At 40.7% G+C, this 24,613-nt stretch overlaps 1 protein-coding gene across 5 annotated transcripts in view; it reads left to right on the top strand.

Moving 5' to 3' along the window:
• The window catches only part of zranb3 (zinc finger, RAN-binding domain containing 3), an 83,506-nt gene that overhangs the window by 35,776 nt on the left and 23,117 nt on the right, over nt 1–24,613 (top strand). For all 5 annotated transcript variants that reach the window (XM_086029501.1, XM_086029520.1, XM_086029510.1 and 2 more), the window contains exons 10-16: nt 1,797–1,916; nt 2,025–2,204; nt 3,866–4,036; nt 6,940–7,402; nt 10,461–10,748; nt 16,300–16,409; nt 21,798–21,902. In XM_086029501.1, the coding sequence (XP_085885627.1) occupies nt 1,797–1,916; nt 2,025–2,204; nt 3,866–4,036; nt 6,940–7,402; nt 10,461–10,748; nt 16,300–16,409; nt 21,798–21,902 (1,437 nt within the window). The remainder of the gene's footprint in view (nt 1–1,796; nt 1,917–2,024; nt 2,205–3,865; nt 4,037–6,939; nt 7,403–10,460; nt 10,749–16,299; nt 16,410–21,797; nt 21,903–24,613) is intronic.

The following is a 24,613-nucleotide window of genomic DNA, read 5'->3' as shown; positions in this document are numbered from 1 at the left end:
ACTAGCAGGAGGATTCACGATTGTGTGAGGGGCCTAGGTCGAGGAGGTGTCGGATGTATGTAATGCTTCACGACAACGTGCCATAACACCTTCCGCTGCGAGGTGCTCATTCCGCCGTTTTTGCACTCTCCAATTAATACAGCGGGTCTAAAAAAAGTAATCCTCTGTGAAAGATTGATGAGAAGCAGTGGAGGCTGACAACATGGCACAAAAAGCACCTGGCTGCTGCAGGCCTTTACCTTGTGGCACAATGGTTGGGGTTGCTTTTGCATTTGATAATTCTAAGTGCATGCGCTGATGTCGAAAACCCAAATGCCAGAGAAAAGCACAGGTGTCCGAACAGCAGGCTGTTTTCTGAGTGATTCATGGCCTTGAGAAGATGTTAAAAGCAGGCGGATCCTTGGTTGTGACCTTTAGCCAGCAGAAGTCAAACTGGCCTCTCTTGTTTTTTTTCCTATTGAGCCACCGCAAAGTATTCATGCTACTGTACTTACATTTACGGTGCATGTTGGAGCTGCACAGTGTGAACATGGAGCAGCTCCACATGACCCAAGGATCCAAACAAACGAAAATACCACTCGCTGCGGTGCATTAGCAACTCAGCCAAGTTGTGCTTGAATGGACCTTCAGCTGCTGCTCTCTTTGTTTGGCAGAACAAAATACTGTTTACTGCTGTTAATTCATCCCAGCCCTTCCACTCAGCTTTGTTCATTTGCACGTCTGGTACAGAAATGTCCCTAATATGAAGTACATGTTAATAAACTGCCCTTTGTTTGCAGTGTCCAGCACAAACCACCTTTTTGCAATTGGAAGAGCTTTTATTCAAATCAAGTGCTGTATGGGTGAACACAATTCTCACACCTGACCTCTTTCCAATTACCTGAGCGTGGTTTTCCCTGAAATGCACATGCATTAATAAAGAAGCGGCGGACCATTGTGAGTGGACTGCATGCTAGTGATTCAAATGACATCACCCTAACAAATGAAAGAAGTGTATTTTAAATAAATAGGTTGCTCAACATGCCTAAGTGCACCCCAAACGATTTGTTTGAAAACTGGAGTTTCTTTTGGAATGAACATTTTCTATGGCATACTATACTACAAAATGCTCTCATAAATGACTGGGCCAATGACGGCAAGGGACATTTTGTTGATTTACTCATACATTTAGTGTTGCAATTTTGCACAAATGTGTCCACACCAATCAAAGTATCGCAAATCTTAATTTTAAAATGAAAATTTCAATTCACAACAATTTAACCACAGTTTATCATCATGAAAAGCATGAAAACTGGAGTGAATGAAAAGCTCATTTGCATTGTAAAAAAAATTGGGAGTGATATTTGAGAAAACCTAAGTTTTATCACTCTAAAATTCTAATTAAATATTTCAAGAAGAGTTTTTGAGTACATTTTAATCGTTTATTAAATTATATTAAAGAAATTAAGTTCGCTAAAGGGTTGATGCATAGTAAGGCAGTTTTATTTAGATAGCACATTTCATACATGGATGCTATATAGAAAAACTGCCTTGCCTCAACCCTCCAGTGACTTTTTAAAAATTTAATAAAATGGTAAAATTTACTCAAAAACTCTTCTTGTAAAATTCACTTAGAATTTCTGAGTGAAAAAACGTTTCTAGTTTTTTTCAAGTAAATATAATTCCCCTTTTTTTTTTTACTGAGTGGGTGTACCCACTTGTCAAGCTATGTATAATTTACTAGATACCTAGACAGATGACCATACAGATCTGCTTTCCTGAACAAGCAGTTACCATTGTTTTCTTTTGTTACACAGGCTGGTTATATTCGTATCGATGGCAGCGTCCCGTCTTCTGAGAGAATCCAGTTAGTTCACAAGTTTCAGAATGACCCAGACACAAGAGTGGCCATCCTCAGCATCCAGGCAGCCGGTCAGGTACCGTACCAAGCATGCAGGCACACCACACACAACGCTCCGCACACACAACACACATGAAAGAACACTCCGATGCATGTCAGTGAACAGTTTTTGGCTCCTCGCCAGGGTTTGACCCTCACCGCTGCCAGCCACGTCGTGTTTGCCGAGCTCTACTGGAACCCTGGGCAGATTAAGCAGGCTGAGGATCGAGCCCATCGTATCGGACAAACGTCATCTGTCAACGTACACTACCTCATCGCCAATGGTACATTCGATGGCGTGATGTGGTCCATGCTCAACAAGAAGGTACTTTACTAAGAACCTCACAATTCCATTTTGACTCTTTAGGTTGCAATTGGATTTAATTTTTCATGTTTTGATTCGATTTGATAAAAAAAATCACAAATAGAAGTAGATTTTGACAGTTTTGAAATATTACCCCTGCCATGTAAACATGTGGCATGTCTCCTCACATTTTTTTGCAGTAGGCAGTTTTTTTAGGCAGCCATTAAAGACTAGAGTTCATTTTAATTGTTTTTAGCTTTGTACAGCTTCACCCATTTCTCTTAATAGCCCCATCAGGTTGGATGGGCAGCATCTGTGCTCAGATTTTCTGATATCTTCAGAAGTTGTTCGGTCGGACTTAAGTCTGGGCTCTGGCTGGGACTCTCAAGGACATTTGTAGAGTTGTCCAGAAGTTGTCCTCTGAGATCTTGGATATGTGACACCTGCTGAAAGATCACCTGGCTTCCAGAGTCTGAGGTCAAGGGGACCCTAGAGCAAGTTTTCATCCAGGATGTCTCTGTAATTTGCTGTATTCTTCTTTCCCCCAATCCTGATGAGTCTAGCTGTTCCTGCTGGTGAAAAACATCGCCACGGCATGATGTTGCCGTTACCATGCTTTGCGGTATGAATGGTTTTGGCAAGGTGATGTATAGTGCTCGGTTTCCTTCAAACATCATGTCTGGCAACAGAGCTGCGTCTTTGTATCCTCAGACCAGAGAATTTTGTCTCTCACGGTCTGAAAGTCCTTCAGGTGCCTTTGGCTAGCTGCCTGCCATGTGCTTTTCATCAAGGAGAGGCTGCAATAAGTTAATGTTTTTCTATGGTGATTGCTCCGCTCTATGAAGAGTCCTGATGTTTCTGAACCATCCATTTCCCGATCATGGAGTTAAAAGCAGCAGATATTTTTTTCTGTATCCTACCCCAGATCTGTGCCTCAAGACAATCCTGTCTCTGAGGTCTAGAGGACAATTCATTCGACTTCATGCATGTTTGGTGCTCTGTTATGCACTGTCAACCGTCAACTGTAGGACCTTAAATAAACAGGTGTTCCTGCTTGTCCAGTCAATATATTCAATTAAGGTGAAGAAACATCTCAGTGGTGATCAGTAGAAGCATGATGCGCTTGAACTCAATTTTGAGCATCATAGCAAAGGCTGTGACTACTTTTGTACATATGATTTTATTATTATTATTATTATTATTAATTTGCAACCAAAAAATTCTTTAACCTTATGGGGTATTGGGTGTAGAATTTTGAAAATAATTTAATACATTTTGGACTAAGGCTGTAACATGACAAAATGTGGAAAAAGTAAAGTCCTGTGGATACCTCCGGGTGCACTCTTTGCAGACGAGCTCCAGATATAGTTTGCCTTTTAACTCTGTCAAAAGTAATGAGATTTGAAGTGCACTGCTTGACATCAACTAAGATTAATACAATTTACTCATATGCTGTATGATTTAAAATCATTATTTTATATTTTGTGTTCCGCTGTACTGTTCAACTGCTAGAGAGTGTAGAGAGAGTTTTTTTATGCACTATTTTTTTTTTAACTTCCTATTGTTGTATGAAAAAGCCTTTTGGGTTGGAAATGCACTGACTCTACAAATAAAAAGAGCTTGCCTGCCTGCTCACTGCACATCAATAGAGTTTGGAGCTCAGTAAAATGTGTCTTTGAAAGGAAACCGTGACAGGCAGCACTCTGAACGGAAGAAAGGAGTACCTGAAGGCTGAGGAGGGGGACAAAGACAGGTGGGACTTCCTTAACTTTGCCAGCGCGTGGACACCAAACGAGCTTCCCTTGGAGAGGTATACTGGACTCGACGCAGATGAGGACGTGTACTTCACTCATGTGAGTTGGTGAAATTGTTTCATTTTATCTGACAAACTCAACTTTAAGTAAGATATACAGTAAACTTAAACCAAATTTGTTCCCTTGTACTCTTACGGCTCAATTACATTTGGAATTGACAGTGGAAGTAACAATATCAAACAGTACATATTACATCCGAGCCAATTTTTAAAAATTGCATGATTTAAAGGGATAGATGGTGATATGCTACTTTTCCCAAACCTTAGTAGACGAGGACAAAAGATAAACATTGTTATTCAAAGGTAATATGATTACGGTGAAAACATTGTACAATATTATGGAAACTCTTGACTTTTGGTCTACTGTGCAAAATCGATGATCCATATGGGACCACTGGCTGTGTTTGTTGTACAATTCTTTTCCAGAGTGAAAAATAATGTTACTGTCAGACTAACCAACAGTGTAAAAGCTGCGTGTGGCCTTTAAACTGCTATCACCATTCATCATTTATCATCAGGTTATTGTGTTTTTATGTGGCACCAAAGTGTTGCTTACATAGTGAACAAAAGTATAAACGCAACGCTTTTGTTTTTGCTCACATTTTTCATGAGCTGAGACTTTATGTGCACACAAAAGGCCTATTTGTCTCAAACATCTTTTACAAATTCATCTAAATCTGTGTTTGTGAGCACTTTTCCTTTGCTGAAATAACCCATCTACCTCACAAGAATTGCCTATTAAGGTGATAATAAACAGCATGATTATTACTAGGGATCTAACATTATCGAAATCTGATATGTGAGATGTACGCTGTCTGTAGTGTAGGTAATAAACATAAAAACTTGTGGGGGAATGCCATAGTGTGGAAAATGAAGTGCCAGGAACATTGACCTTTAAAAATAGGTCAACAGAACTATGAAAACATCAAACAAAACTATGAAAACGTCAAATAAACACTTATATACATCAACGTGTACATCAAATAAATGCTTATTTAAACAAAATATGCATAGTATTTTGTCAACAATTACAATGAATATCTCTTCAAGCATGCAAATCAATGTACAAACACCAATTCTACAAATTATTTCAAAATTTGTACATAGTGCAAAGTATTTTGGAAACTAGAATAAACTTGGATGTCAGAACATCTGCAACATGCCAAGTCCAGTCCTTCTTATATAAAGATCAAACAAGCATATTGTCGTGGCACGGTGGTCAACTGCACTGGCCTCACAGTGCAGAGGTCATAGGTTCAGATGGGGCCCCGGCCTCCCTGTGTGGAGTTTGCATGTTCTCCCCGTGCTTGCGTGGGTTTTCTCCAGGTACTCCGGTTTCCTCCCACATTAAAAAAAAACATGCATGGTAGGTTAATTGGACACTCTAAATTGCCCCTGGGTGTGATTGTGAGTGTGATTGTTTTTTTTTTCTCTGTGTGCCCTGCGATTGGCTATCAAACAGTTCAGGGTGTCCCCCGCCTACTGCCCGAGGTCAACTGGGATAGGCTCCAGAATACCCGCGACCCTTGTGGGGATAAGCGGTTTGGATAATGGATGGATGGGTGGACATAAGTGTTTTTCACAGGACAGCGAGGATATGAAAAAAATAACTATGAAACACATTTCAACCACTTAAAATTGCCAGAATATTGCCAAACTAGAGAGTGGACCAACATTCCATTTGTCACAATCAAAACCTGATCAACTATGCAAAGTTACATTGCACTGTGTAAGGCAAATGATAGTCACACCAGATACTGACCAGTTTTCTGATGTCGCTTGGATAGCAGCATACATTGCTCCAAAACCTTTATGCACCTTTCAGTATTAATGATGCTTTCACAGGTGTGCAAGTTACACTTGCTATGGGCATTAAAGGGACAATGAGTAAAATGTTTTGATTTTTCAATGCTCGTTCATTTTTAAAAACATTTAAAAACAAACACACAGAATTTTTACTTGCAGATCTAAATAAATTCTCTGGCGAGAGCACATATTAATCTTCTGCTCAATGTGTATGACCATGCCAACTGGCTTCTGTGAAGCAACTAGTCATGATCGTGATGACTTTGTTGTTGAATGAACATGCCACTCTTGGAAAACTGCCAATCACAAGTCAAGCTTACTGTAAATTCATTTTATAATTCATATAGTATACCTTATTTATGCCTACTAGAACTATCAAAATATGACAAGAAATAAAGCTAATTTGACAATGTAGGACACCAACCTACTATGACGTGTGTTCTCAGTGCTACCAGAATAAATGGACCAAGTAAGGTAATGTCATCGTGAGTAATGTAAAGCATGGCACAGCATCAAATTTCAAACAATAACGCTAGGATGATAACCGCAGCCTACTGTATATAGCTTACCATTCTTCGTATCACGATGGGTCTCGTCTCCAATCCATGTCCGGTCATTCGGGCGCAACGTTTTCGACATCCTGAGCGTCTGCCTTGTACACGTATGGTCCAACATACATCATGCCAACAAACTCCATTTCCTCCAACTCTTCAAACGTCGCCTCAGATAAGATTGAAATGTCGCTTTCTGAGTCGACTTCTGGCTGGCTTTGTACATTTTCCATGTTGTGCACTTCCGTTGTCGTCTTGACGTGACGTTACACTTCCGGGTTGTCGTTTGCCAAGATCTCATTTTGGAAAAGCGATATACTTTGTCGAATATTCCAAATAGAAAAGATTTTCTTTATTTTTTTTGTATGATGTTTAATTACTTAGATTTCACTTGGCATTTTCTGAAATTACTTCACACTTGAGCTTCAAGTTCAGCGGAGCAAAAACCAAAGTGTTGCGTTTTCATATTTTGATCAGCATATCTACAATTAATAGGAAGCTTGACATAGAGGTCATGTATCACAGTAGTAAATTTGTCCAGTGCCATCACCCAAATGAATTAATACATAGGTTCTTTTTTCCATAGTTTGAAAAGGAGAAACAGCATGATATTCGGAAGTTCTTCTCCCCGGATACCAGCAAGGAGAAGAAGAGGAAACGATTGCAAGATGAAGCAGAGTTTTCTTCCACCTCCTCAGAAACCAACAATTCTGCATCTTGCAGTAGAAGAAATTCGGAGATTAATACAATGAAGAAAGAAGAGTCCTGCTCTCAAATGTCCATCACAGACGACTGTGACTTCTCCCCACAGATGAAGAGGATACGGGAGTTACACTCCAGCCCAAGCCAAAGGTCTGCATCCAGGGGCAGGCGAAGGCTGACGCAGGAGGCGAGCACGCCAGCCTGCTTCAAGGCCCAAAATGAGTTATTGGAGTCAGACCCTTCCGCTGAAACATGGCCTTGCGGGTCGTGTACATACTTGAATAGCAACTTGCTGCCTTACTGCGAGATGTGTGAATGGCCACGCTCGTCTTCAGGTTTAACATCAGGTGAGATTGGCCATTATTTTATCCTTTATTTTTCACCCAGTCATGTCTCTTGACACAGTACTTTTGAGCAACGTTGCAGACTAAGTTGTGTGACTGGAGGCAGGCCAGATTTTGGAATAGCTCAGATACGAGAATATTGTGTGGCTTGGTCTCCCTCTCTCTTTCTCTACTGATGACAAGTTCTCAGTATAATTTTCACCTGTCAAGCCAAGAGAGCGAGAGAGGGCTGCAAACGTCTGGCGCAAAAGTTGGGAAAAGATGAGCTGGCTCATGACGATATCTGTCAGCCCGTGACTGAGCTACATCTGTGTGCGGCTCAGAGAAGTTCTAGTCCGTCTCATCAGCAGTAACGTCTGAGCAGCACAATGTGTTGCTTGTTGTCATTAGAGAGAAAGACACATATGCATGTTGTACCCCCCCCCCCCAACACACACACACACACACACACACACACACACACATACATTGCATTAGGGACAGTATTAATTTAACAATTTGTTCAAACTATCTATTTATCCACTGACTGCCACCTGTAAAGTGTAGAAAGCCTCCATTTTGCGGCCGACTGGAGAAATGTACCTGATTCCAGATGGCAACAACAGCAGCTTTCATTAATTGATCACAAATTGAACAATGTTTTGCGATATTGTTGCTAATGGAGTTTTGGTTTTAATTAAACTGTCATGCATAACTGACCACTTTGGATGCCAGAATGTGATGTCTCACGCAGGTAGGTTGGAACAAGTCCTGCAGATGATGTATCACCAATGAAGGGAGACTAAGAAGGAATTTGATGTACAGTACGACAATGATATAATGCTTGATCAGAGTAGAGCTCATTTTCTGTCCTTTCGCAGATAATTTGTCTCACAGCACCAGCTGCCATAATAGACAACAGGAAGATGTTTCCTTCTGGATCTTGTGCTGTCTCTGTCCTGTTTTAACTCATTTGCAGCATTTAATGATACTGCCCCGGTCATATCTTTGAATGTTTGATATTATGCATCATGTGGGCTTCCAGAACTGCTATCTTTTTTTTCAGCCTACAGTTGTTTTGGCTAAAATATTTTCCTGTGTTTTTATTTCACACACCAACCTAATGCACATGTTTTTATTGGGTGTTTTTTTTTTTTTTATCATGAATTCTACTTTCAACCCTTATCAAGGCACTAATGGGGTCCTCATTTGCCGACTGAATAAAGCATTTGATAGGGAAAGTCATGTTAAGGCCCTGCAGGATTTCATTGTTAACATCTTCCTCGGTGGGCACAGCGCAACACAAATTGAGCCGTTTCTCTTGGCGGTCTCGCTCAGCTTGTTAGCAGAGAGGGGCAGTAGCGAGGCCAGGTGCCCAGAGAATTGTGTGACATTTGAGCAAGTCGTTTGTGGACTGGCCTTTTGAGGAAACAAGTCACAGAGAGGAAGAATTACTAATTAACCCGCCTCTACGTCCCTGAATTTCACAATTTGTCAGATTTCACACCTCAACTTTACAAATTACGAAAGATGATGCAATTTTAATTTTCCACGTGATGGAGGACTATACTCATGTATATTTCACCTTTGAGATTAACTGAAACACAGATTGAGAGCTATGGGGGACCTCTGACTTTTCAAAAAAAAAAAATCCCCTGGATGCATCGGCAAGAAGTAGAGCATCTTCTAAATATGGAGCGGTTACAAACAAGGCTTTTATTTTTTTCCCCCTTTTCTTTTTCTTACATTACTTTCTAACATAAATGAGTACGCCAACCAACAAATATGTGAGAAAATGAATTTTCTGAGATTTGCCTAAAAATGTATTTAAAAAATTGATTTGACATTGCAAAATTGGGTGCACATTAATGAAAGTTCAGCAGAGCAAAATTTTAAATAAAAACAAATTTGCAAGCATTCAACTACTGGTGAGTCAAATCAACATCGATATTCTGAAAATGATTGTGTTTCCTGAGAAATGGATGAAAGTTGATTTTTCAAAAGGTGTGTACTCATTAATGTTGAGCAGTGCATGATAGTCCTGTGTCCCCGTGCTCTTGTGAATTTTTTGGCTTTGAATGGCTATGGCATAATCCTTGCATCCATTAACATTTTTAGAGTCTTAAAATCCTGCCCACTCTATTTCCCTCTCTGCCGAGTCAAATCACACTGCAGTACAACTTTGGTATTTCAAAGAAGGTCCAAATGAGCTCCCCCAGCTTGCCTTGATCACCTGGGTAGAGTGTTGCGCAGATGCGGCAATTACTGGGATTGTTATGTTAATGCTGATTGCACACACAGCAATGCAGGAAAGCAATTAGGAGAACAATGTGGCATAATGATCATTCACTCTCTCTGAAAATAGTATCCAACACTTTGCTGCAGAAACGAGTCCCAAAACGTTATAGGCAAGGCAGTTGAAGATGGTTGGAGCTGACCCCCAAGGATTTTTTTCATGCTATTTCACAAAACCGCCTAAATTGACCTCGCATGTTCAATCCTGTTTATAGGTTACCAGATAAACATTCTGCTTGTTGGTTCACTTTAATTTAGTTTTTCTTTGGAAACTGTACCCTCTAATTCAATGAAGGCCTAGTGGTTAGCACGTTTGCCGCAGTCCTGAGGTTCGCGGTTAAATTTTCGCCTTCCGTTGTGGAGTTTGTATGTTTTTGGTGTTACACTAGCTTCTGTTTGTCCCCTTCAATTAGCAAATTGCCAGTCCAGGGAGTATCTCGCATCTTGCCCAAAGTTCGCTTGGAGAGGCTACATCCCACACAAGAACCTAATGAGGACAAGTGCTATAGAATTTGGATTGATGGATGGAAATGTACACTCATTTTCAGGCAACAAATGTGTCTTCATCCATGCATATCGTTCACACATCTGTTAAAATGTATCTATGGTCACACATTAATTTATGTGCTATATTGAGATATATTTGGGTCCAGACTCTTGGCCGCACTTTCGTAATCCTTGAATGATGGATTTCTGTCCAAGGACTGAAGCCTCTTTAATTAATGTGTAATTAAACTCTACGACTCAGATAATTTTAATCATTCTCCTTATGCCTGTGCTGCCTCAGAGCCCACCAGGCCTCAGCTACCTCCCTCAGCCGAGAAGGATCAAGCGTGTCACATCCTGACCAGCTCCGACCAAGAACCCGAGCTCAGTTGGCAGAAATCCGACGCCACCAAATCGTGCTCAGGCAAACAGAGTGAGGAGGAGCATGAGCCTGCAAAAGACAAACACAAGGCAGGAGATGCAGAGGGAGGGGAAAAGCAGCAGCTCCAAGGCAAACAATCAGCAGGAAAGCGAGGTGGCGGCAGCGGCGCTGGTGGTGGCAGCTGCGTCCTCCCTGACCACACTCACGGTAATCCCACCTGCAATCTTCTCCTTTTCATATCTGTGAAAATTGGCCAGCGCTGCCCAAATAATGCTCTTTAATTTCATCGCTGCAAACCAATAAGGGACTATATCTCTTTCCATATGGGGCCGGGTGTTATTCTTCATATTATTATGCATATCTTCTTTGGGATATTGCCTAGTTCTGCTCACAGGAAGCTAAGGGAGATATTGAGTAAAGTCTCACTAATCTCCTGAGTAAATCTTGTCAAAGCACACAATCTGCTCCTTGCGAAAAGTGCGTGCAAAGTTTGAGGTGCAGTCAGTGACCATCGGGGAACAAAGTGTCCGAAGCTGTTCTTTTATTCTTCTTTTTCTTCTTCTTCTTCTTCTTCTTCTTCTTATTTTTATTATTATTATGAGGTAGATTTGGGTCTCATTAGTAAAGACTGCCTACTCGTATTTGTATTTACTATACACCTGTACAGTGTTAACCCAGCATGACTCACTGGATGGGAATAAACAAATTCACAATTCTATGTTGTCTAATACTGCGATATGCAGTCAATACACAAAACATTACATTTACCTGATTATGGAGAAGTAATTACCCTGTTTACATTATGTAGTGATCAGTAATTGCACTTTGCAGTTAAAAGTCTGGGTTCCTTCCAGTGTTACACTAGTTCAGCTCACACTGACTTTGAAAGTGAATGATGATAGCTGTCAGCTACGTAAGTAGTGTGATATCATAACAGCGCCACACAGTGTAACCTGCCACTGAATGTACCAAATACGAATGCGACAGTAATGTGTAGTGTTCTGATGTTATGCGTTCTAGGCAAATGTAAACAACAAAAATGCCCGATTGTGATAAACTGTTTTTTTTGTTTTGTTCCTCAAAATACATTTTGACCTTCATGTCTGATGTCAAATACAGTAACTGAATTAAGTTAATGATAAATTAAGATGGATAAATAAGTAGTAATTTATGTTTCACCATTCACAGTCTGTGTTTTCATGGGGGTCGCCACTGTCAAGTGACATCAGATTGAAACAACTCGATGAAGTTGGCGTTGATATTTTTCTCCGATCTCCCAGGTGAAGTGGGGTTCCAGTGCACTTATCTTGGTCGGAAGTCGGAAAACTCTGACTTCCCACTTTTCTGAAGTGCAGCATTAGCTCTGAAAACAAAAACCCAAAAAGCTTTGAATACTCTCTGTGTTGTATTTCATATTTTTAAAATAGTTGTATTGTGATCATTCCATTTCCATTGTCTCATGAGTAGGTAGAGAGAATTAACGGATAGAAGGAAGTTTGTTTGAAATGTATCATTTAAATCGAGATATAAGACTACTGTACTATTTTTGCTTTTTAGAGCAGTTTTCATTATCATTATGTATGGAAATGCACACCACTTGCAGCATGGGCGTGTTTAACCTCTATATGGCTAATCAGGATATCGGACAGTCTTTCATTCACAAAAGTGTGGCCATAGACAATCTCACATTATGTATGTAGAAACATTGATGTCTCCATCGATCATATATGATATGTAGGGGGCGGAGAGAATTTTATCACTGGTCTTCAAACAGTGCGGACTAAAGACATAGCTCGCTGAGCATGTATCTGCCAGAGCAACAAACAAAAACGTCTTTGAGGAGTGCTTTTATGAGGAGATCTGCCAGTATTTCTGTCCAATGTTACAAGAACAAAAAAAAAAACCACGGGAGCTGTTTGGTTTTTTGAAATTCTTACTCGCACACGCTGAAAATCAAACCGCAAATGCAACCGATTTGGTCGCAGTCTCCAGCCCAGCGAAGCAAGATTGACCCCTGCTCCTCTGTGCAACGACGAACAAGAGGAACACTTGTAGAGCTATACGATTTGGCCTCCAGCAGGCCACTCTTATATGTTTATGCCCGAACCGTCATAAGCGGACTCCATGAGTGTGACATGAAGGCCTGAAGTGCTCACAGCGTGTCACCATTCAGCCGAATTTGAATTTGCCAGAGAACACCACAATTGTCAGATTCGCCGTTGGCATCCTTTCTTCCTTCGTAAATGAGAGAATGTTCACACTGAGCACATTTGGCAGGCGCTGAGAAGAATGTTATGCTACTTGCATCATTGTCAGGCCTTGAAAGACGAAAAAGGCATTGATGCCTTTTGCTGGCCTGGCTGTTCCCTGGACCTGAATCCAATTGGGCACCTCTGGCACATCATGCGCTGCTGCATCGACCACCACATAGCATCTCAAACTGTTTAGTAGTTGGCTCTTGCCCTAATCCAGATCTGGGATGAGATTCCACTGGGGGCCTTCCTTAAATTGTCACGAGTGCATGCAGGCTACTATATATACACATTTCCCGGCCACATTTGCTGACATTTAGCAATTGTAGCTTGTGATTTAAAAACAAAAAAAATCTCAGTCCGCAGTGCATTGATAATTTGGTTTCTGTTAATCACAGTTACATTATTTTGTACTCAACGAATGAATGAGCGTTTCTCAAACTGGGTTCATTGAGTTCATTCATCAAGACCTGGGATGTGAAGTGTAGTCATTTTTGTGAAGGGGTAATAAGCGTGTATGTTGGCTTTGGCAGTATCTCTTTTACAGGGCTTTCATTTTACCCCGCTTGTAGATTATATACAATTTCGTTTGAGCAAAATCTCACTGGAATTTCTGGTGCTGTTCACCCTCTACCATTCAATTACTTACATACCGTACCTATGCCTGACACCTCTTTTGGAGTATAGGCCATCAACCAGTGGTCTGCAGAGTACTTAATCATAGGCTTTCTCCATCTGTGTGCATAAGATCCCTTTGCCAGGTGTTTTTTGGACGACCCCTCTTTTGTCTCCTTTGGGTCTTCCAGGTCAGGGCCTGTCTGATGATGTTTGATACCGCTTCCAATTTCAGATGAAACTGCTGATTGCCCTGTTTTTGCCCAAAGCTTGCCATTTGTGATTTTTTTTTGTCGAGTAGATATAAAAGATTCTACTTTACCAGTGGTTCATAAAAGCTTGACATTTTGTATTGGAGTCCATGTTGCTCTCCATTTCTCGGCTTGGTCTGGTATCTCTTTCGAGCTCCATCATTTTTGAGAAGGAATACGACTCTTACTTCACTTGCAGTACTTGCCTTGGCATCCGCATTTGTCCCCCCTCAGTTGACACTGTCCAATTATGGTTTTGGGTTTTCCCCCAGGGATGGTAAGGCCTTGAGACTCAAGTCAATAGCCAGAAAACAAATGTAAAGGTGAGCAAAAAACACGTTTTTAGACCTCTGGGGGTGTAAAAAGCATCCACGTTTGAAATGGTAGACGCACACTTGCAACATCCCTTTGGACAGTGCCTCATCGCAACTCGTATTCCTCCATCTATCATATATTCAGTTTGTTTGTTACATGCTACCGCAAGTCTGTTTCTGGCAGCAAAAGTTTAATATGAAACACAGAGGTTGTCCAATAAAGGTGACCTATGGGGTCAGGCGCGTCGGCTAATGATTTCCCTCTACCTGCCCGGGGTTTTCGGAAGCGAGCCACGGAGCTGTCAGATGCTCCCGCCTCTTGATTGCTCCGAGATTACTTTCCTCATGGCACGCACAAGCAATCACTCCTCCCCCACCTCACTGCCTCACACGCTCTGCTGCCTGTCGCCCAAGCGATCTGCATGAGTCCAACGTTTATCCACAGATTCATGTTTTCCGGATATTAGTTCAAACGCTGGGCAAACTCGGCTACACCGAAGTTCTGCGGTCTTAAGTATTCCGTTGAAATTTTATTTCATCTTTTGTTTCAGTCTTGCAGAAGATGGGATGATTCAGTCCAATTACCCGTTGTTTTCTTTCGCTTGCAGTAAAATAACAGATAAATCCCAAGGCGTGTGATTTGAAGGCACTGTTCATACTGTGCAAGTGACAGTCTAATAAGACGGCTTTGTAAGATGAATTGCCCCCATCAAATAAATGGCCCACTTAATGCAGCTTGCGTGTTCAGCCACTGCAAACAGCCAATTGGGGAGAAAAAACTGCTTACAACAAATATCAGGTGCACATAGTGGAGCTGTTAAGTTTCATTATGGATGTTGAAAGACAGCGACAGTTTGATTTTGAAAGGCCAAATACGTTCACAATGCTTTTATTTTCAACATAGCTGATAGGACACACCAGCACCTAAGAGGGAAGCGCAAAACATGCAAATGAAATGAAATGATCAATTAAATTCGGAACGTCTGTCAGGGAGCATAGATGATACCCTAAACATCTTCAGCTAACTACACCTTGAATCTGTATACTGTTAATGCAATTTTAAACCTACTACTTTGTAGCTAAGCAAAGCTGATGTCTTTCAGGTGACGCTAGTAAGTTGGCTGATCATAGAGGCATCAGCGACATCAGCTAGCGTGCAAGTCAATTGGACACTAGTACACACGCACACACAAGGCAGACAAAGGGCCGCATGAAGTGATTTAAAGCAAGTATTATCAGTGTCTTATAGGTCATTGTCTAAATGAAGCGTGGTGGAGCAGCGGCAGTCTCATTTCCACCACCTGACCTTTTCTTGTTCGATGCTGGCAGGATGAGCAAGTTACATTGCTGACAGTAATGACCCGCTCCCTGTCCTCCCTCTCCCTCCCCTCTCCTCCTCTTCCACTCATTTTATCACTCACACTCACTCTCCCTTGTTGTGCTGTTGCTTGCGTGAACTTGTTCAACATAAATTGGGAGCTCTCTGTCCAACTAATGGACCTTCTGTAACTGCATAGGATTACACAACTGATGAACAATGCCAATGAAAGAAATTGCAGGTAACAAAGCGTTTTTTTCCGGGACTGAAAATGGGACTTAGGTCTCAAGTGCATCAGACAAGATGTGTTTAGATTATCTCAGCCTTAGAAGAAAGCTAAGAAACATGACACATGAGCTGAAACACTTATTGGTTTTATATTATATTTCAGAAATATTAGGCTTCAGAGAGGTGAGATTAGGTCAGTTCGGGTAACCAAAATCCCTCTTCTGGCTGCAAAAAAATGTCAAAGCCCCATTTGACCTTTTGGTTAAATGCAAATTTTAGCAAGGCAAATTCCTTGCTTTAAAAATAGGTTCGACCTTAACAGATGTTTTTCATTGCAGCTAAGAACTGGGGCAATTTGTCTGGTTTCATTCATTGTGACGAGGTGTCACATACTTCATCTTTATACACAATAAATGGTGGGATTTGTCACCGAATGACCTATGTTCTTATCATGTGTGAAATGTTGTTCATATACTATACATAAAGCGGAAGTCAACCCAAACATATTTTTTTCAAGAATATGTTCCCAGAAGGCCCACTAGTTGAAACACGGCATTCTGATTAATTTTGAGTTTGTGGAATATAAGTTAAGCAGCAATATGCACTCGTTTTTATCCATCTCTGGGGCCATTTTGTCTTCTGTTGACTGAAAATGACATCACAACTGCTCACAACGACCAATCACGGCTGACTTGTTTTCTGAATCTGAGCCCAAAATATGTTTGGGTTGACTTCCGCTTTAAGGAGCAAAAGTATATGATCCTATTCTTCTTTGTCTAGAACTGAAAGCTACCAAAGCTGATGACTGTGAGGAAGGCGGTGATCTTGCATACCAGGGCCTGCAGTTCTGCGCCAGCCAATACACAGACCGAATATATATCTACGATAAGGTAGATCTGTCCCTCTTTGATGTAATATTAAACAACTGAGCAGTGGATAAATGATTATCTTTCTTGGTACAGGCATATTTATATGACTCCAATCGACTCAGCTGTATGGAGTGGGGTGGAGAAACTTTCCGGTCACTTTTCAAAATAAAATGTTTTTCAGCCTCGGGTAATAAATAAATCGGAATTACTGTACTTTTTTTTTTTTCCTTTCTTTCTTTCATCTGTGCGGCCTGGTCCAAAGGGATCTGCGGCCCGGTACCGGTCTGCGGCCCCGTGGCTCGGGACCCCTGGTATATAGTACTGGATTTGGGCCGAGAATTGGAATTATAGGAGTAACGTGTCTCTGCTGGTCACAGTAAATGTACACTTCACAGGAGGAGTGCTACGAATCTCAAACTTCAGGTAGATAATCTAAAAAAAACAAACTGTTATTTAGTGTTAGTTGGGAACAATTGCGTTGCAGTTTTCAAAGGTTTCTGTGATTTAACAAAACCTTTTTTACGTGCTCCAAGTTCTCCTTTTCAAGGCAAAGTAGTGGTCAGCTGAGCAGTGATAATAATAACAAGATAGACAATTAAGGTTAAACTGAAAGGATTCTTATGTAATTAATCCACCTTAATTATTTTAAATCAGGTTTGCCTTTGCCTTATTAAATAACGTTACTTGAAGGTAAAATTTTCAGGTTGCACCAATTGAATAGTTCTTAAATTGATCGAAACCTAAATAGTGACTGTGGCGGATTACTTCAAAATGTTTAACTTTATCTAGCGTTTTCCTTTTTCAGTGTACACGCGGGGTATTTCTTGTGTGCAAGTTAAAAAAAAGTTACACAAGTATTGTCTCATAAAAACTCAACAAAAGGTCATTCAAAAAATAACGAGCAGATGAACAATTGTCCACAAATCAAATACAGGTACATAACAATTTGCAGATTTTGAAGTGCATTAAGTGCAGTCTATAGATGGATGCATAGATAAATAATAGACATGTACAGTTAGACAGTTGTATATACTTTATAGACGGTTTTATACATAGACGGATACTTTAGACAGATGTTTATAGATGGATAGATAGATTATTATTTTTTTAAACAAAATTTGCATTTTGTGCCTCAAACTTAGACATTGAACACAAAACTGCTAATGAGTCGACAAAACACGGAGCAGCCAAATGTTACAGAAATTAAAAAAAAAACAAATAAATAATCAGAGTGGCCGCTTCTACCCACCACTTTCTCCTTATTTTTCAATCAGAATTATCTAACATGATCCTAATTTCGCCTCCTAATATTTACCACAAACAATTTTAATATTAATGTTTCTCACCAACTAAAAAGTGTGAATTTGACCTTGTCCTTGCTCCTCAATTAAGTCATTGTTTCGAAAAATTGCTCCTCAAAGAAATACGTTATTTTGAGCCTTGGACGTTCTCGGTTTTATTTTATATTATTTAAAAAAAATTATGTTTTAATTTTTTTTTTCAGTTTTAATTTAAATTATTTAAATTGTTTTTGTTAACTATGACAACCTTGGTACGCACAAATAATGTAGGATCAGCTTTTGACAAATATTTACAACTTCAAACTAGTCATTCATGAAAACAATAATAACAAAAACTTAATGATAAAACTTTAAATTAGGAATTTGCTAATGAGTTAAGTATGGAATATTTAACTGTCAATAGGACACATGCTTGAAAGTTCTTTATGTCTTGTATGTGTTTATCCGCTGCTGTCTGTGTGTTTAGACTTGTCGCTCAATGAGCAGACTGCACGAGTATGCTTAGATCGCACACCGGGAAAAGCCATGGGACCGCTCGCGTTAATCCACGGCTTCAGTTTTCATTCATATCGATCAAGTACATGCACGCTTGAAATCTTGAATAACATTTCCCGATATTTACAGTTTGACAAATGACCATCAAAAAGATCCAAGGTCCACGCACTGCCGTAGGCTTGCTTGTGACGTAACACGACCAACATTGTTTGTGTATTTTATGTGGCTTCCAACGTTAATTACATGAATTTTACCGACTGAAAATGAGTAAAAACCCACTTCTCCAACACATTTGCGACTACAGAGACCTAGTAATTTTTGTTTTTTTGTTAAGGCCTAGATAGACCAAAACGACGTTGGCCAACAGTGACAGACGCTTACCCCCTGTGGCGTCCGGCCGGCTGTCGGCACGTCCCGCTGGAAAAATACACCGCAACGCCAGACAGCGACGCTGACCATTTAAATACCTTCTGCGCATGTGTGCGATGTAATACCCTTCCATACCATCCGCGGCGGTAGTCACTATTTCTCATTGTTAGAAAAATCCAACCGGAAAGCTCTTGGCCGGGGGCGGATTATAAAAACGTAAACCATCACGTTCTTGACACGGTATTGTGAAATACTTAAATTGTCAACCCTCCCTCTTGTACTTGTAAGAAGATTAAGGCAGCAAAGGCGTGCTCACTGTTTATCTGCATTTGTCACTTACCGTTGGTGGTCCGAGCGCTGATTTGCTAGCTAGCAGCCAATCAGAGTGACCAAATGTCACGACTTGCAGCGGCGATTCAACATGCGTAAACGCCCCCCAGACGCTTACAGACGGGTTACAACACTACGACGGTCCTATAGTATGAATTTCATTCCACTTCACAATTGTGTCCCACACCTTTATATTTGAAGCCTGAAATGTGGCAGAAGGTCAAAAAGTTCAAAGAGGCCGAATACTTTCGCAAGCCACTGTAGACCAAATATAACCTTTCCTATTAGAATTTACTTCCACAAGTCATGTTAAAATTTGACCGGATGCTCCCAACCTTTCTGTAAGTTATGTTAACAGTGCTTCATACACTGCCTTTCCAAGAAGACAAACTATTGTTTAACCCCAGTGTGACTCTGATTGTCCTCCTGTGCATTCTTAACACTCGTCTCGAGTGTCACAAGCCAACAGGGCCAACTATCGATCGCACCGTGATCACTCAACCCTTTTGTTTTATTCATGAGGGATCTTACTCCTTCCACACTAACATGGATACGAGACAGAAGGGTTTTACATAAAGGGAACCAATGTGTGTTGAACGGAATCCACAATGCTATATTAGCGTGACAGCAATAGACAAGTGTCATGTACGCCTGGCTGAAACGATAAGCCACAGAGATAAACGCCCCCCGCTGTCGTTTAAATGATAAACTGGAGGAGTTGTGCCTGGAAAGCTGTCACATTGGGATAATCCTGGAGCAGGCACAGAATTCACATGGGGGACAGCTCAGTTCACAATCAGAGGACGATTCATTGCCAGCGTTAAATTGAGAAATACTGTATTACGAGTATGAGGAAATTGATGTGCAGGTTCTAGACGTCATTGTTATTTTAGTCACTGCCCCCGCTATCAGGTGACTGGCGTGTCAAATGGCTTGGACTTGCCACAAGACTTGCTATTCAACGTACTGACTGCTCACAGTAAATGCATAAAATGGAGAGGAAGCAACAGTATGTAGTTACACAATACAATACATATAACTTTATTTAGCGCATTTCATGACAGCTGTAGCTGTAACAAAGCACTTCGCATTTAACGGGGAAGTCAACCCAAACATCTTTTTTTCAATAATATGTTCTATGCAGGCCTCACGAGTTGAAATAAGGCATTCTGATTAATATCGCATTTGTGGAATATGAGTTAAAGGGGAAGTCAACGCAAACATTTTTTTTCAAGAATATGTTCTATGCAAGCCCGCTAGTTGAAACAGGGCATTCTGATAAATATTGCGTTTGTGGAATAAGTGTTAATCCACATCAGTTGTGACATCATGAAAATGACATCATTTTCAGTCGACAGAAGACAAAATGGCCGCCCCCAGAGATGGCTAAAAACAGGTGTATTTTGTTGTTTAATTTATATTCCACAAACGCAAAATTAATCAGAATGCCGTGTTTCAACAAGTGGGCTTGCTGGGAACATATTCTTGAAAAAAAATATGTTTGGGTTGACTTCTGCTTCATGCAGCAAAATCCATTTGTTTTTAGCCATCTCGCCACCGCTATGCCATGCCAACACTGCTGTATAGTTTTTCATTGGCAGTCTTAGGAAAAAAAAAAACTGCTGAGTCCTTTGCTGTCGTCTTCTTTGTTGCTCAAAAAAAATATATATATATCATATACAGAAAATAAATTGATCGATGGATGGAACACATGAAATGTCGATTGGGCAATCATTTTATCGTCAAGTCTTATGTTAACTTCCATTGTTCTTCTCTAGACACCATTTGTTGAGAATAATCCTTCTTCCTCAGATTTGGTATTGTACGATTTCAGTGGCGTTCAAAGGTTCCACCCCATCGTAAATGGTTGTTATTTCAACTCTCCAAAATCTTGACTCACCACCTCTGCCGCCGAGATGAGCTAAATGTATGTGCTTGGCATTCCAGCAGCTTTATGTAGCAAGAATATCTTAACGCTCAGCGTGCGAACTGGAAGGACAAGTGCGCGTTTTCTATCCACCAAAAGTCTAATCCTGCTCCGTGCTGCTGCAGCACAACCCGCTCCCTGGCTCTCTGCCATTTATGTGACCATAATCTAAATAAACACACAAGCCACTGCACATTGGTGATACTAAGAAGGAAAACATCCTAGTGCTGATTTGGACCTGAATTCCACACAGTGTGTTATTAACCTTTTAACTTTATCTCTTCTCCTGCTTGCTGCTCTCCTTGCTCCACCATCTTCACGTCTGAACTGAAGTGGCTCTTGCCCCTTAACTCCACTTTGCATCCTCTGTTTTGTAAAATGTTCATGATGCTTGACAATAATAGCCCTCTTTCCTCCACCCTCTTCCAAGTTAGGTTCACAGTGAGGGTACACTGAATCTTTGAGTAGCAAGAGTGAGCCCTCGGAAAGTGGTAATAAAGTGTGAAATAAATGTAAAAATTCTAATTTTGGGGGTGTTGATGGTGTTACTTCATTGTGCAATTGCTGGCAGATCATTATCATGGTGAGCATGCGGCCCTCTTAACTCATTAGTATTAATACATGCACACTGTCACAAGAGAAGTATTTTCTTCAAAGCAGTCTACATCTACTTGAATTAAATAAGCGAGGAAACTGATGAGAATTACTGTGGCAACCAGCGAAGAGTGGCAAGTCGGTGGTTGTCAATTAAATCCAAAATTACTTGAACCAGCTCTTTCGCTCATAGGTCCGCTTATCAGTCAGTGGTAATAAAACAAATAAGATAAGGTTGAGATGTCAGCAGATTTTAGCACACACCACATATGGATGTGATTTTGTCTTTAGTAATAGGAACAGAGAGGGATAGAGAGGGAGTGGTATCAATACTATTGTAACAAATCCTCTTGCTTGAGGCTAACTCTGCGTCTCCATCTTCTCATCTGTTAGAATGCTGCTCCGTTGAACTTGAGCTTCATCCCCCTGGACATCAAACTAACCAACTGGGACGACCTGCCCGAGGACTTCAGCCGGCATGGAGAAAATCGAATACAGGTCTGCCCTTCGTCTGTGTGTGCGTGTGTGTGCACGCATGTGTGCACGCATGTGTGCTTGCTGTAATTTACTTACCTTGCTACAGTATTTCATTTCAGTAGAAGCGCTTTAAAGGGGGCGTTTGCAAAAGTTAAAAATGCTAACAATAGCAACATACAATACAATACAATTTTATTTATATAGCGCAATTCATAACAGCCAGAGCTGAAACAAAGCACTTTACAAACAATACAGTGAATAAAAAAACAATAAAAGGCTGTGATACACTTATTAATAAATATAGATATAAATAAATAATATATAAAATAGAAATAAAAATATAAATATAGGCAATAAATTAACATAAAACACTATATACAATTGACACCGGAAAAGAGCCGAACATTTCAGGTCTGATCAAAAGGCAGAAAAAAGAAATGTGTCTGCCACCGGGTTTTAAAAATGGACAGAGAGGGGGCTTGCCTAACCATCAATGGGAGGTCATTCCAGAGGGAAGGACCAGCAAAAGAAAAGTCTCGATCCCCTCTGAGGCTCCGCTTGGTCCTTGGCACCTCGAGCAGCGCCTGGTCCGCAGACCTGAGGCTGCTGGAATGTGCGTAGGAGTGAGAAGCTCGGAAAGGTACGCCGGGGCCAGGCCATTTAATGATTTAAAGAAAAATAGGAGAATCTTAAATTGAACCCAGAAATGCACTGGGAGCCAGTGAAAGGAGGCCAGAATTGGTGTTATGTGCTCCATCTTCCGAGCTCCAGTTAGTAGGCGGTCAGCAGCATTTTGGACCAACTGGAGACGTTTTAGGGAGGACTGGCTGACTCCAAAATAAAATGCATTGCAGTAATCTAGCCGAGATGTAACAAAGGCATGGATGACTGTTTCTAAGTGCTGATGGGAAAGGAAGGACTTTATGCTGAGGCTGGTTGGAATGAGGTAGGAGCTCCAGGAAGTTTAAAAAATTGAGTGACAATTGGCTGACAAGTTTCAGTTTTAAAAATCCACCAGTTTCAGTTTTAAAAATCCACCAGTTGTTGATACAGGCCACAATTGCGAGACATTAATGTGTCATGATGACAGCGACGTTTCAAACACAGACACTTAAAAACTCAACTCGCGCAAATTGACTATTGGTAAGAACGGAAGAATTGGTAAGGAATAGTGTGGGGAGTGGAATGTACTTCAGTTGTGTTTTTTTGGTGAATTTATTTGTTATGGATGATTTGATGATTTTAGAGGCATTTGAAGTTCTCTTTAAGGACTACAACATGGGAATATAGAGGGCTATTTTTTTACCCCCTGAAAAATAATTATACATATCCACTTTTGTATTGTGCAGTTGAAGTTACATGTTAAGGCACAACAGATTTGAACTGGCAGACTTGCCAACTATTTAAATAGCTTAGTATTTTAGATAGATGATTTCAAGTGTGTGCACCCAGCAGTCAAAAAGGCAAATATGGTCCAAAGTTGAACAACACTTATATTTACAATTTTTTTTTTTTTTAATGAGTCAAACTTAGTGAAATACTTTCTTAATCAAAATGATTTTGCTTCCTTGTCATCAGGCATATGGAATTCATTTACATGTAGGGGCTACAGGCTGACCTTTATTTTTCTTTAAGTTGGAAGTGTTAACTAGGCTGTCTTAGTAAAGACGAGGCACCTTTATCAAATTTAACTGATAACTGACACCGCCGCTGGCAATCATGAGAAAATAGCACAACATTATGGCTCAGTATGGACACCAGTTTCCACCCCTGCAGGGTCTGAAGAGAGAAAGGCTGGAGGAATTGCCAGGCAGGGGGTTGAAGATGGAAAGAAAGTGAGGGAGGCTGAGCCAGTGTCAGGAGACAGGCAAGGCAGAGAATGCAGTTTTATGAGGATCATTACAGGTAGACGGATCATCGCCTCGAACGACCCCGCACACACCAAACAGCTCATAGTGAATCCAGCAACCTGCCTTTGCAGCAGCAGTGCCGCTGACACAGTCCCCACCTGTCACATTGTTTATGTCCATTTGTAAAGCCAAGGCGTGAGCTGCAACCATCATTTACACCCTGCTTTGCTCCAGTTGTCCACTGAGATCAATACGGAGCTTGCAGGTTCGTCTAGGCTGGAACACACTGTGAATGCAGCAATGCATAGACTCACCCATGTCCTGTTTGCAGGGCAAAATATTTCACGTTACAGTAAACACAGTACATTTCAAATGATTACAGATTGTGTTTTGCCAGTGTTCTGTCTCATACAGTAAACACCGGAGGCATGTGTTAGCTAAGAGCAGCTGAAGGTGAGCGGTTGAAATCAACAGTAAAAGCATTTGCCCCCTTCCTGATTTCTAATTCATTTATGCCATTAAATGTTCAAACCAAATTGAATATCTCACAAATGCACCCCAAAAAAAAGGCGGCGTTCCAGGCACGTCCCACCGGGCGGGGAGACGATCACTCTGCCGCTGAGCCATGCCAACCACAATGATTATAATATTGTTAAAATAATATATCTAACAATTTTAGTCAAATGTGATCATTATCTTTACATATTATAAATATGTCAAAGCCGCCCTTTGTATTGATTCAAAGTATTCATGCTACTATATGGTAAACTTGCATCAATATTCAATTGCACTGGCAGTCAACATGACAGCCAGCGCCAAGTGTTTTGATAGCTTTGAATGGAGCTAACTTTTGAATTCTATACCTTTATCAGACAGTAAGTG

This window comes from Filicampus tigris, chromosome 1 (assembly GCF_054856515.1).
Source record: "Filicampus tigris isolate MCC_2025a chromosome 1, RoL_Ftig_1.0, whole genome shotgun sequence".
NCBI classification, from domain to species: Eukaryota; Metazoa; Chordata; class Actinopteri; order Syngnathiformes; family Syngnathidae; genus Filicampus; species Filicampus tigris.
This window is presented reverse-complemented; position numbering and strand designations above follow the sequence as displayed.